We start from the raw sequence: 15,253 nt of genomic DNA, 5'->3' as shown, positions 1-15,253 counted from the left end.
TATTTGGAGGTTACAACTAACATTTTTTGTCAATAATTTATTGTCATAAATTCTGCTCTCTTAAATTGACTGAGCATATTTGGAGTTCAATCAATGGCTTTCCCAAAACATGCTATGAAATATTTAATATAAAACAATTTTTATCTCGAAAAGGAAGCAAAAACGAGAAAAACTGTATTAAACTTTGTTTGAAATGTCTCAAAGAATAACCTCCTAAAATTAATTACATTACTTACAGTTCACTCTATGTAATGTGTAGGACTCGGACTGTCGAAATGCATCCATCTTGATGCGCATTTACTTATCCATTCTCTTCCTTCGCCTCCACAGACTCGGAGTTGCATTTCAGTCACACAGAAAATAGCATCTCTAGGCTTGCCAATTCACACGGACTCCTTGCACGAGTACCCAGTGTGGGATCCTTCACAATAACGCACATGCACAATCTCTTACAAATCTTCGTCTCGTATTTATTATTACACTGAATAAGTTACAGAATGGAATAAATATCATTTTAAATAGGCCTATGTAATATCCTCTTCACATGCTGCAACAGTCACACTATATAGTAAGTTTCAATACAAAATGGCATTTATATTCAAAGTTTCGTTTCAATAAATACATTTTTTTTTTATAAATATATTACTAACAGTACAAATCTGCCACATTCATGCAATCGCCTGCATGTGCGTGTCTCAGTGGCGCAACAACGGGGGTGGGGATAAGAGGTAAGATTCATCCCCATAAAAGTTTCAGAGGGATGTATAGCATAGTTTTACCTTCCTAAAATATTAGAGAGGTATATGGTATAGTTTTCACCCTTCTTTGTAACAAACATTTCAAATTTATAGCCTAATTTATTTTTTAACGAGATGAAAAAATTTCAAGGTCAATTTAATACTGTATAATAACAAAAATAAAATTGGAACTAATGCGACAATTACATGAAACGAATGCTGTTGGTTCAAAACAACGCAATAATGATTTCTAACATTGTGGAAGTCGAGAGCTCAATATGCCGTTTTGTGTTTGGTGTGTATTTGTTTACTGCTAATATAATTGATTTATTTTACAGTGAAAAAGTTTTACAAATGTAAGGAAGTCGCAGGTTCGATTCCCGCTCGAGGTTGTGAAATTTTTCTTTCATAGCATGGCATGATTGTGACTATAATAGTATTTAAATTCATTGAAAAAGTTCTGTTTCTTATTAATCGATCGAACATTATTAATATTAAGCTATTGCTGTGAAGAGGTTCGTTATTGATTCCAAGATCATACTGTACTATACTTTTGCAAAGCAAAGTCAGAAGACAAAACAATAGCGTTTGTGGAGGTGTATCAAAGTCTGCAATTTGGAATTTCTAGGACAGAGTGGAGAAGGAAAAATCTCTAACGAGAAATTCCAAATTGTAGACTTTCATACTGTATATTTTTTTTTCAAAAGAAAAAGGGGAAGATAATGGTAAGAGCATACCATCATGCACTCTGCACTTCCTTCCTGGAGTTGGACATTTTGTAATTCATTACTGATTAAACGTTACAGTCACAATTACTATTATCAGAAGTGTGAAATAAGTGTTTCAACGTAATGTTTCAAATATTTTTTCTAATTGTTTACAATGAACTTTATAAAAATTAACATTAAACATAGTTTAAAAAAATACTTAGGTATTTCAAATCATCTTCATGGTAGGTAATTAACTTTCTTTCTTGTAGGTATGTTTTTAGTCAGTTCGAACACAGGTTAGAACCTCATAAAAGTGACATAAGTAAGGTACCACTCATGAGGCAACTAAGCCAGAAGATAGTGAGGTAAGGTCGTCAGTACTTTTGCCTCTCCACTGCATACGAATCAGACTTGACATGTATTCTTCCTCCATCATATATCCCTCCTTTCATAACTACTCAAATTTTGCTCTAATTGCATTTTCAGCCTCTGTTAAAAGTTTTGATGTGGTAGCGCATTGGTTTTTGGACTATTTGTTATTGTGACGAATGGAAACAGTTTTAAACTAGTTGACAGTACAGCAGCCCCGCGTCATGGCCTAAGGACTCGCTTTATGGGACCAATGCCCACACAGTAGGGTTGCCAACTTTTTTTGAAGAAAATACGGGAGACTAAGGAATTGACAAAATTTCACATAGAAAAATAGACATTTGGTTCAGTTACTAAAAAACAACTTTATTCTACACTTCGGCAGCTAGACTTGAATTAAGAGTATTTTGAAACAGATTTTGCCTCGCGTAATAGTTGAAGTCGATTGGTTAAATGTGTCGTGCTCATCGAACATCTGTCCAATAAAATTATTGTTCATGAGATGAAACATCCTCTTTGCATGAGCATTACTACTTGGCATGCTTACAACAAAACTAGTCAGTTTTTCCAAATTTATAATATTAACATTGTTTGATTTTAAACAGGTGAGCACTAAAACTCATTTCCGGCAAGCATTACTTTCTACAAACACTGCGCATTTTAATGCATCTCTTGAACACCACAATTCATCATATAAATCATCATTCACGGCAAAACCAAATGTTCAGAATAACAATTTTTACATTGTGCAAAAATAAGGGAGAAAAATGTTCTAAGAAAAGAATACAGGAGCTGGGAGAGTGTTAAAAATTAGGGGCAAATATAGGAGAGCCCAGCTGGCAACCCTACCACACAGCATCGTGATGACAGCAGCAAAGCCTCTGCTGAGACGTGTGGACGTGAGGTTAGATGGCCCTTCATGGGCTGTCACATCAGGAATTTATATATACAGTATAGCGTAGTTAATCCTCCACCACAATTATGATAAGGATTGTTGTCACGAAAATTACACCCCCCTCCCCCTCCCTCCCCCTGTTGTGCCACTGAGCCAGCCTACTGCACGTTCGGAGCGGAGAAGGCAAAGACATTTCGAAGACGCATCACCCCAGCGTTACAGCTGCGGGATCGCAGAGATTGCGCTGGGCTCGGAGCTGCTCGGGGCCGCATATTTGGGCTTGCACACGCACCCGCTCTCCACCAGCACGTAGTCCTGCCCCGTGAGCGTCACGGGTCCCAGGGGGATCACCAGGAACAGGTATGGCACGTACGTCTGCGTGCACTCGCCTCTCACCACGTCACATTCGCTGGACCTGTAATGTGCACAATCCAACTATTTATTTCCCGGTATTTTCTCTAGTCATAATTTAGTGCACAAGAACCTGAGCAGCACTGCAAAGCCTGTGTAAAATATCAGAATCAGTGCTGAAGTCAACGAGATTGAATGTGAACAAAACTAATTCGGTTAGGCCTATCCCTTACACACCATAATATGTTCACATTAAAATATTACGTTTGTATGACGGCAACATGTAACGCTATTTTAAAACATCGCCTTATTGTACATCCTACATTCAAAATTTAATACTTTGAAAATTGTCAGTACCATGCAAGATTTATGAAAAACATGTTATATTACCAATATTGTTACGTATTTAAAGAAGTAGAAGAATTAATTAAATATAGCAAAGCGAGCTGGTTCAGGAAATCTTTCAACTGTCCGAAAATGACTGTTTTAATAATTATATTGTAGATACAGTGTTAAAATTTTATAAGGTGATGTCAATGCCCAGTTTACTATATGGAAGCGAAACATGGATTATGAAAAAGGGAGATGCCTCTAGATTACAAACAAATGAGATGAAATTTTTTAGAAGCGTAGCAGGTTACAGGAAAATAGAACATAAAAGAAACAAAGAAATAAGAGAAGAACTTGAGATATATGAATTAAACAACAAAATAGAAGAATATAGAAATACATGGATGTCTCACATTTCAAGGATGCAGGACGACAGGATACCATACAAGTTTTGGAAATATAAACCTCGGGGAAGAAGAGATATTGGAAGACCAGCCAAAAGATGGATAGACCAATTTCAGTAGCTGCTACAGGAATCAATTTCCTAATGCATGAAGGATGATGATGATGATGATATTGTAGACCTACTTTCATTTGTTCATATTTAAATAACAGGCAGAGAAACTAGTCCCTCACTATGAACAGCGCAACATGATGGAGGAACCAGATTATTGCGATGGCGTCATCACTTCTCCTTGCTTTACACCAGGGATGCAGACCTGGGAGAGAGAGATGTGGAATTTCCACAGTCCACTGCCCTTGAATCTCTCTATCATATGGCGGATTACAACAGACTGGTGCTCATGAACAAAATGACGGAAGTATTTCCGACCACAATAATTACAACACTTAAATTTAACTAACAAATTTGGATTAAATGCATTACATGTCTAAAAACCAAAAAGACATTTGGAAATACTTAAATGCACAATTTCCCTTTTAAATCCAATTAGTTGAAGTGAACTGATAATAATACTAAATGTTTAAACAAAACATATTCTTGTTGTCTTACGAAAACATCGGTCACGAATAAAATTACTTACCGTCCTGAGTACTGCCTTTCAAAACATATCGCTATAAAAGATCAGATTGAATACCTTATCTTTGTACTATTGGTATTTATCCTGTATATAAGATTTTGAAAAGTATAAAAGTACATGTCTTCTATTTTAAGTAAAATTGACTACATTGATCTCATAATAAAAAAATAAAACAATTCTGATTTCTCATGTGAAATAAAAATCATTTCTGTAATTTACTTAGTTTCAATAACGTGCTCCACATCTGTGCATATTTTTTTTGTTCACCAATTTCGTTGTATTAGATTATTCTGAAGATGTACAGGCCTATAGCCTGAGGAGGGAAATCAGATGTGCATCTGTCAATTTAGAGCGATTGTCGCTCAGTGAAGTTCATTTGCTCACATATTACGTACCGGTACTGTATGTACTAGAACCAAACACAGAACTCATACACGCTTTGTGATTGTTTTTAATACAGAAGTATTCATTTTACTCTTGCTCTTTAATCTGGTATTTTCCGAACGACATTGCGCTCAATTCCACCACTAGACACTGAATGCAAATCCCCTCTACTCTGTCATGATGCGTGGATTGAAAGAAAGAGATGCATAATGACGTATTCCAACTTGTGACTGTGATGTAAAGCACAACTAGCGCCCTGTTCTGCATTCCTGCTTATACCCTAACGTTACAACCTTTAGATGAAACCTAACATTTCATCTTCCTCCCCCATTACTGCATATGCTAGTGGATGATTGTGATATTCTAGTTGTCAGGTTGAATTTTCTTTTGCCAACTTTGTTTAAAATTTAGGTACTGGCAAATACTACAACTGGCAGTTATACTTTCTGTTATGTTGATAGCATCGTCTGCTTTTGAAGAAGCTGCCAACGTTCATGAAACGAAAGTTACTAACGAATCCTATTTAAAATTTGAATGTAACTGAAAAATTAATAACTAATACAATAAATAATGCCTGTACAAGGTGGAAACAAATTATGATCAGGATGAATAATTCTTGTTGCATATACAAAGTTTGGAATCATATTGGTGTAAAGTTTATAGTTTTCGCAGAAAAAAATCATTTTCTCAAAATCTTTAACACCCTCTGTTTCGATAGCTATTGCGAGTGGGAACGTGATTTATGTCTACGCTGATAGGGAATCTAACAAAGAATTATTATTCCCTTTGGCATATTTCAATCGAGTAAATTTAATGTAAAGGTAAGGAAAATTTAAACATTTTAAAATTCGAGGAGGTTGCAATAGTGTAACCGTCAGGGGGTGATTAGTGGTGGTTGTTCACTCAGCAGACAAACCTGAGTTCGTCTCCTTGTTGCATCGGATAAAGCCACTATTTTCAAACGGTGAATATCGTGATATGATATTACTGTGCGGCAAAACACGATTAGTTCCCATGCGATATCCTGCGGATTATTTGAAATCCTGAGAAATTTATCGCAGTCTGCCAGCGGTCCGTGATACCGGCAGTGTTGTTACAGGTTATCGTAACAGTGGATGACAATGCCCTAACGAAATAATCCACAAAGAGGAGGGTATTTTAAATTTGGTGGGAGAAAACCCTGGATGCAACAGTCGCGATATTGCTCGAGAAGTTGGGACATCGCATTGGACTGTTCTTAGAACATTTAAAGAACAGTTGCATATTTTCCAGGCAGCTAGGGAATCAGAAACGACCCAGGGATCCTCGCAAGGACGTGTCAAGCATGTGTACAAGCGAATGGGCGCCATTTTGAATATTACCTCTGAAATGTTCCTGTAATGCTTCAGGTGAGTTTACCAATGTTTTTATTGCGTTTTGATATCTAATGAGTCACTCATATCACTATTAACACAAAGTTTCCATACTGTGGTGTCACTGTCAACAAGAACTTTGAAAGACTGACAGTATTGTTCATATTAACCATAGACTATAAACAATGGCAAGTACAATAAGACCGAAGACACTTTTCACCAAAATGATACAGATTTGCACGTTGCAGTATGACAAGAACTAAGAACAGTCCTTAGTAACAAGTATGTATTAATTTCTGGCCGATTCCAATTGGAATTGGAGTAGACCTATGCTTAGCACTGCAAGTTTATTGAAAACTACGTCTACATTAAAATAAAATTGTTGGCATAGCAACGAAGTGTGCAAGGGATACGATGATGCAATTTATGAGAGATAGCGTGATCTCTCCTGATTCATACGAAATTTCAAACAATAAAGATACTACTCAACGAAGTGAATGACGATAAATAGAAGTAACGATCTTTTGCATAATGTTGGAAAGAATCTTACCTGCAAAAAGTAGCAGCCTAGCCTACTGAAGCATTTGTGCGACTACGAAGTTGAGGTGACCTTGCGGCGTAGAAGAAACTTCGTATGCTGCTTTTTCATAGTTTAAACCTGCCGAAAGAGTTCGTTCCTGACAGGGTTTGGATTTGGCTTCCTCGCCTTTTTTTCCCCACTTTTCTTAAACTAGTACGTACACAACACCCATGCCCGAGGTGGGACTCGAACCCACAACCTTTCGGCCCAAGCGATAGAGACATGCCGTGCCCCTACCGCTTGAGCCATCCAGGTCGGCGCGGCGCCTTCGGACTCCAGAAGCTCCTCCTGCCTACCTTCATAGGGGCACGGATAGTGAAGTTGGAGTTGATTGCTATGCCCAGCATCCTTGGCGGTTATCAGAATGTGCTAGTTGAACTCTCCACAGCAACATTGTACATATCTTTGCATCACTAAGGAAGCTACTATACGCGGTACCACAACATCCCGGCCAAGTTCGCGCCCTACAGCAACCTGGTACCTTAGCTGCACAGAGAACTGAGTTGAGAGAGACAATGACAGAGAACCCAGAAATTCTTCACTTCTTCCGTTACATGAAGGTTGTCAAGACTGCACCCTGATGTTCGTCTGCGCCGCTGATCAAGATATATCACGGGATCAACAAATTGGTGCAGACGAGGAGATTGGGGAAATCTGTTGCTCAGAACACAATGGAGACAAAGGATTAGGTTTCAAGAAACACAGCATAGGTTTGTGAAATCAGACAGATAATTGCTTTCATAGTCATGGACAGTAGCTACTGGTTTGGTTGCAAGGATGCGGCAGTGTTTTAATCAACTTCGAAATGGGATTTTATAATTTGAGTAGACTTTCGTGTATTTCTTGTGCCAGTGGACTCTACTTAGCGAGAGAAGTATTGTGAAAATAACTTAGTGTTACATAAAAAGTTAGCACTTACCTTTTTAAAATCAACTTATTCATTTTTATAAATTTGGTACAAGTCAATTATTTTCTATACATTAACATATCTGACAGATATTTTGAAATGTTAAGACACACAGGCAACAAAAAAAAATCTAATAAGTGACACCAATAAGGAACCCATGAGGCGGCAACTAAACCAGTATACAGGGTGATTCAGATCACCCGTAATAGTAATTTATTTCGGTAACTAGTGCATTAAAATTTTCGAGACAAAAATATTTATAACTAAAGCACATGTGAACTTTCACTTGACTTGATTTCATCAATCAGCCCTAACAGGAAGTAGAGTCAGTGGCGTATGACTTTAAAATTTCAAATGGGAGTCGGGTCAAATATGGTACCATTTGATAGAGCTCTTCAAAACAAACAACTTTCATAGGAAACGTTTTTATCAATTTCTAGTCTTTCAATGAGAAAACTTACAAAAAGACAGTGTTATCAATAGCTATTGAGAAATGTTACAAGACGAATATGTAAACAAAACAATTAATGTTGACATATTACTGAAAGGCTGGGCAATTCCATTAATTTTTTATACATTTTCAAACTATCTACCGTTCTGAGCAGCACACACCTGTACACTTCTTCTAACACTGTCAGTGACTCCTAACACTTCGGCGTGGTCAAGTGACTGGCAGAGTAGCAATTAATAAAAACGTTTCCTATGAAAGTTGTTTTGAAGAGCTCTATCAAATGGTACCTTGTTTGACCCAACTCCCATTTGAAATTTTAAAGTGATACTCGACTGACCCTACTTCCTATTAGAGCTGATTGATGAATATATATTATTTTTTATATATATATTTTTGATGTACCGAAGTACATATGATATTTCCATGCAGATATTCTGCGTCATCACATGATGAAAGAGTGATGGAACGGAGAAAAATTCTCTGCGGCGCCGGGATTTGAACCCGGGTTTTCAGCTCTACGTGCTGATGCTTTATCCATTAAGCCACGCCGGATACAATCCCGACACCGTTTAGAATCGTCTCAGATTAAGCTCCATCTCTTGGGTTCCCTCTAGTGGCCGCCCTCTGCACTACGTCATAGATGTCTATGAACGCAGGACCGAAGTCCATACATGTGTTGAGGTACACTCAGATGAGTGACTGATTGGCCGGGATCCGACGGTATGGGCGCCGTCTTAAATCACAAAGTGATTTATTACGCATATCATATATATTTTGATGTACCGAAGTACATATGGAGCTTAATCTGAGACGATTCTAAACGGCGTCGGGATTGTATCCGGCGTGGCTTAATGGATAAAGCATCAGCACGTAGAGCTGAAAACCCGGGTTCAAATCCCGGCGCCGCAGAGAATTTTTCTCCGTTCCATCACTCTTTCATCATGTGATGACGCAGAATATCTGCATGGAAATATCATATGTACTTCGGTACATCAAAATATATATGATATGCGTAATAAATCACTTTGTGATTTAAGACGGCGCCCATACCGTCGGATCCCGGCCAATCAGTCACTCATCTGAGTGCACCTCAACACATGTATGGACTTCGGTCCTGCGTTCATAGACATCTATGACGTAGTGCAGAGGGCGGCCACTAGAGGGAACCCAAGAGATGGAGCTTAATCTGAGACGATTCTAACGGCGTCGGGATTGTATCCGGCGTGGCTTAATGGATAAAGCATCAGCACGTAGAGCTGAAAACCCGGGTTCAAATCCCGGCGCCGCAGAGAATTTTTCTCCGTTCCATCACTCTTTCATCATGTGATTGATGAAATCAAGTTCTAGTGAAAGTTCACATGTAGTTTAGTTATGAATATTTTTGTCTCGAAAATTTTCCTACACTAGTTTCCGAAATAAATGACTGTTACAGGTGGTCTGAATCACCCTGTATAATGAGGTAGAGTGACTAGTCTCTTTCCCCCGCCATTGCATACATCGCTGATTATTACTACTATTATTATTATTATTATTATTATTATCATTATTATTATTATTTCAATAGATAGCAACGTGATTTTACCTGCTTTGGTGATACCTGATAACAGTTGGCAACATTGAAAAGAAGGCCATATTAGCTTCTAATCTTACGTAAATCCCACCATACTCACTCGCAGACTTCGAAGACCACCTGCTGCAGCAGGTCGGGGAACTTCTGCACGATGGTGACCGGCTGCCCCGACGTGAGCGACACGCCGTACATGGGCGCCGTCGTGTTGTAGCGCGTCTTGCACAGGCGGGCCGGCGTGCCGCCGCACGAGTCGCGCGGGCTGTACTTGCGACCTGCAGGGAAATTGCATATCATGTTACGAATATAATCCGTGGTAAGAATAAACATGAGTATATAGTATATACTAGACTTTTTTTAGTATATACTCTTGTTAGTAAGAATAAAAACATTTGAGTACCTACTCATTTTTGATTACAAATACTCATAACATGGAAGCATATTAGAATATACTCAAGCGTCCATCTTGTACAGAATATATACTCATGCTTGATAAGAAAAAAGCTAGTATATTCTCATATTTATAAGTTCGTTCTCATGTTATTCTGAGTATGGTTTGTAGCAGACTCAATTCTGAATATTTGTTGATTTGTGTTCAGTTTAAAGTTAAATAAAAAAACATGGCAGAATTTATGAACGATGTAGTGCCTCATGGAAAAATATAGAGAAGAACGTGAACTTCCGAAGCCTTTAACGCTTCACAAAAGTGAATGTGAAAAAGGTTAAAACACATTTGTTATTCATAAAAAAACATAACCTATAAAAATATGAAGGCTATCAAATTATGAGGTTAGTTTGTATTGTTAAATATAATTAACAAATACAGTTTATTTTGTAAAATTTGAATTGCAAAATGCAATTACTCGTAACTTTAAATTATATATATATATATATATATATATATATATATATATAACTCTCCATAATAAAAAATAGAATTAGCATAACTGGAATTCTAGAAATCCAACATCCCGTAATGACGATTTCCCGGTACTATTTTCTTGTTTCCGGTTTTATTAAAGTCACTTATTTGATTCACTCTCTCGTTCATGTTTATTTATTTATTCATTCATATTTATTTACTTATTTATTTAATTTATTTAGGCCTAATTAATTATTTATTTAATTAATTAATTTTATTATTCAATTTATGTAATTATTTATTTATTTTATTTATTTAGATATTTATTTATCCATTATCAAAATTTACAAAAAGCAAAACACAAACCACTACAGCATGCGGTCAGCATGTGAAAGTCTATAAAAAAAACTGAGCATCACGGTGCAATGTGGTCAAAGAGGATAGGTAACACGAGTACATACTAACGTTTAAACGATCAAGAAGGCTGTAGAGATGAGTATATATTCGCGTTGTAGAATGTCTTTATTCTTACGAATATGAGTATGTTCTAGTGGTTACGAGTATATAATCACAGTAAGTGCTCATACTCATAAGTATAAACCTTGAGAATGTACTTACGCTTTATTCTTACTACCAATCTCTCTAAATTAGACCGGCAAATTATGGGATTATATAGGCAATTTTTTTACTTGGTTATTTAACGACGCTGTATCAACTACGAGGTTATTTAGCGTCGATGGAATTGGTGATAGCGAGATGATATTTGCAAGAGGAGGCCGAGGATTCGCCATAGATTACCTGGAGAAAACCTCGGAAAAAGCCCAACCAGGTAATCAGCCCAAGCGGGAATCGATCTCGCGCCCAATCGGCAGGCAAGCGCCTTAGCCGACTGAGCTACGCAGTGGCGATAACTTTTTTTTTTAATACTTTTTGTTCGTTAAGGAACAAATGGGCTACAGTGTACAGGGTTCACAGTTAATTTAAAACTTCAGGAAGTGTTAATATTTGTTTTATTTACGTTTGTATTTTTGGGTCAAATGAATATTTGTAACATTAATAATTAATTTGTTATTTTAGACTCGTTAATTATTTTTCAAATAACTGGTTACGGTACCTCAATCTCGTCCAACGGATGACATAAATCCTTGATGCACTGAAACGAAGCATCGCAGTCCATTTGTTCCGAATAAACAGTGTTCGTTTTAAAAAGGCTATCTATCCGAATCCAAAGTTTGTCGATCTACTTTAGAGACACTCTGTATGAATAGCAAGTCATCCTGGCAGGCGGATGAACACATCACCGAGAGAAGTGGCTCAATGGTAACGCACTAGACTTGCATTCGGGAGGTTCCGGGGTCAAACCCCGTGACCAAGCAATCTGAATGGGGTTTTTCATGGCTTCCCTAAGTCACAAAGGTAAATGCCGGATTGGAAGTTCTATCGCCGCCTACGTCCACACTGTTGCCCTCTAGAGAAACAAGTTTCATATTCTACTGCCAGCTGACAATGACGTACTGAAAGTAGCGCGTGACCAGACCCTAGAATCCTAGACCACAGTATAACATGATCTAGGACCGGACGAAGAATACAGAACTAACAGACGTGCAGATCGTTTGAAAAAGTAGGACCTAATAAAATTGTTTAAAGCGCTTTTTTTAAAACAAATTCGTCTTTGTAAAATAAAAGTGCAATTCGAATCCGCTTTATAGAAGTTGTACTAGTTTACTCAACGATTAATCTCTTTCTAACTCGTTGATTACAAGAAGCAAAGTAACGCCACGGTCACGTCAGTTCTTGGAACTAGCGTCTTATGCTGTTCCCAACAATGCCACACGTGCGACTGACCCATTTCCTCGTTTCAGATATCCCTTTTCATTGCAGAGAATGAGAACGTGGAATTCGACGTGGGACCCGTTATGGCCCGCATACTGATTAACGGTGCGCGCTCCCACGCTCCTCTTCAACTTCTATCCACGGTATAAAACTATGTATGTATGTATGTATGTATGTATGTATGTATGTATGCGCCGTATGACGTCACGTGGCTAACGAGAAAGACAGACTACGGCGCGAATCGGAGTCTCATGCCATCATGACAATCGCCTAAAAAGAATCGCTACATTAAACTCATGTTAAACGTGCATTTATATATAAACTTGTTCAGTGTTGGCCATGGTATGACTAAGAATGTGACGTCGCGCAAGCCTGTCTCATCTCTTACGGCATACTCCATGTCTTTGTCTTACGGAATATTAATTTTAAACGACATTAGAATATTGCTCTTCTTATTCTCAATCTGAGTTAAGGAGGGCCTTTAAATTTTACTTTTACTTAATGGTGGCTGAAAAACATTAAAAGAGTAAAACATTAAAAATTTAAATAGCCTACATTGACTAAGCAAATCCATAAAATAATATAGCACTTCCATAAACGTCCATGAAATAAAAGACGAGCTGGTTAATGACTGCAAATGAAACCTTGGCTACGTCACATTACAGTCTCAGACCGGCTGTCATACGCTGAGTTCTCTTCGGTTGATTCCGTGAAAACGTAGCTTTACACGTGAAGGAATTTCTTATGCACGACTCCGTTCTTTTTATCCTTTGTTTTGCTTGTTTGTTGCCTTTTCTGTCTGTTTATAGGTCAAATGTTATGAATAACCTATAATGAAGATACTGTATATCCAAGGAGTCAATTAGGTGCAAAATAAACATCCTTTCCCTAGTCGTGTGAACCAGGCTCTATCCGAAGTGGAGTTACACAAATTCACGCTGCAGGAGAGCGATCATTTTTTGTGTCTAAGGCTGTACATACAAGTGCAAAATTAAAATTTCTTTATCAATCAAATTCATTTGCATCTACGTCATTTAATATTAGCAGCAAGTGCATGTAAATTAGTATCGTAATTAAGTTAAACGCTGAACATTTACTTAAAGTGAGGTAAATCTGACCACAAAACACATGGTTTGAATGTTTATGGCAACTTTACCCCACTTTACGGTATGTGAAGCAGTTCATTTTGAAAGAAATAAGGAGGGAGTATGCCACACTTTAAGCCGTACATTCTCTCACGTTCCATTCTTCTTCATGTGTTTTCTTTGCAGTGGTGCATAAGGTTACTGAAATCCCGCGACTACGTACACTTGAGTTGATATTACTAGATCGAGGTGGAAGGAGAGGAAAGTCACGTGAAGTTATGACGTCTGATCACTGGGGCCACGAGGCAATGCCCATACCATTCTGATTCACAGCATGAAGCGTAAGACAAACCGACAAAAGGCCTACTTTCAGTCCTCTTGCGCTTCCTGTTTGGTTTATAAGCCAATAGAGCCGCTTGATCGTCTCTGTTATCGTTCTCCGCAAAACAGTCTATCAGAAAATTCAATGAAGTGACAACCCATTCATTTAATACTAGGAATTGTAAGATCACTTAAAACTATCACTGCTGCACAGATCGTCTGCTCTTTCCCCTTCATAGTTCTACCACAGTCTAACGAAGCTTGAGTTGTGAGGGTGCTAGGAACAGTAGACTGTGCCGGTACTATTTCGCATTGTCTGTAATGAGGCGATAGTAGCGATCCTAGTGGTTAGCAACTATCTATGGATGCATATTTACTACGTATTGAACTTCGTGATGCTAGACTGTGGTTCCACACTGCTGTCACCGAATGTTGATTTAGTGGCCACTTCTGCCCGGATTTCCAACCTACAGTAGTCGTGCTGGTTTTGGTACAGTATTACGTACTTCTATGCAGCCAAGCCAATGGAGGTGTAAGGTTCTTCAAAAAACTTTTGAGAAACTTTGCCATGTGACAGGGTGCACCATCTTGCATAAAAAGTGGTTTTTCATTTTTGTTAAACCAATTCCAGAGTAGTGGAATCAAGAAAGTCTGCGGAACTCTGATGCATTATCTTGTCCCATTCTGCCGCTAACAACATGCCAAACATTTCCCAAACCCTTGCCACTAATCACAGACCAAATCGTTGCTGAATCTGGATGCTTGATGTTCTTCTAACAAATTGTATCTTGTTCGCTTAAAATTTGGAGAATGCTTTCGTCACTGAAACACACTTCCTCCCCCTCCCCTAAATAAAGGATTACTGCATACAGGTTTTAAAATTAGCAATATTAATTTTTAATTAAGGAGAATTTATTCGAGAAACGTAGACCTGCTGATCTCCAATCTCTCACGGCGAAATGCTTATACTTCTTACCCATTGCAACCCTTGCTTCTTCAGCCTGGTACAACGCCTTAGTTTAAAACTTATGCAGCCCGAGCCAGGCAGACATGGAGACCATTCTGATCGTGGTTGCTGATGTCGTATCTTCTAATACTATTTTTCTCAAAAACCGTTCACCATGAGAGGATAGCTTCTTTTTTGTTCCATATTTACTCTTGTGGTTGGGTTGCAAGTCATCACATCACGTAACTTATGGTTTATATTATTCACTGAAGTTTTCAAAACTGGACTTTTTTATATTCTCATTGGGGAAGATTAGTTTCAGTCAAGAGATCTTTAACAATTCCCTCGTTAGTTGGTGTCAGGTGCTTAGCTATACCCATTTCTTAACTTACCGTATTAATTTTTTAGGTCAGATTTTAAAAAATTATAATTAATTTAACAATAATTGAGCATAAATAATGCCAAAAGTTTCAAAACGGATATGAAATTAAAAAATATATATGCAGTTATGAAAATAACGTATCAGTTTCAAA

General features: G+C 37.8%; 1 protein-coding gene across 2 annotated transcripts in view; it reads right to left on the bottom strand.

Moving 5' to 3' along the window:
• Nucleotides 1–444: 444 nt before the first annotated feature.
• The window catches only part of LOC138713039 (uncharacterized), a 55,075-nt gene continuing 40,266 nt past the window's right edge, over nt 445–15,253 (bottom strand). For both annotated transcript variants that reach the window (XM_069844749.1, XM_069844750.1), the window contains exons 4-5: nt 9,777–9,948; nt 445–3,126 (exon numbers count right to left, since the gene is read on the bottom strand). In XM_069844749.1, the coding sequence (XP_069700850.1) occupies nt 2,928–3,126; nt 9,777–9,948 (371 nt within the window). In that variant the 3' untranslated portion in view covers nt 445–2,927. The remainder of the gene's footprint in view (nt 3,127–9,776; nt 9,949–15,253) is intronic.

This window comes from Periplaneta americana, chromosome 14, assembly GCF_040183065.1.
Source record: "Periplaneta americana isolate PAMFEO1 chromosome 14, P.americana_PAMFEO1_priV1, whole genome shotgun sequence".
NCBI lineage: Eukaryota > Metazoa > Arthropoda > Insecta > Blattodea > Blattidae > Periplaneta > Periplaneta americana.
The sequence above is the reverse complement of the archived record's forward strand: the minus strand, read 5'-3'. Positions and strand labels throughout refer to the sequence as shown.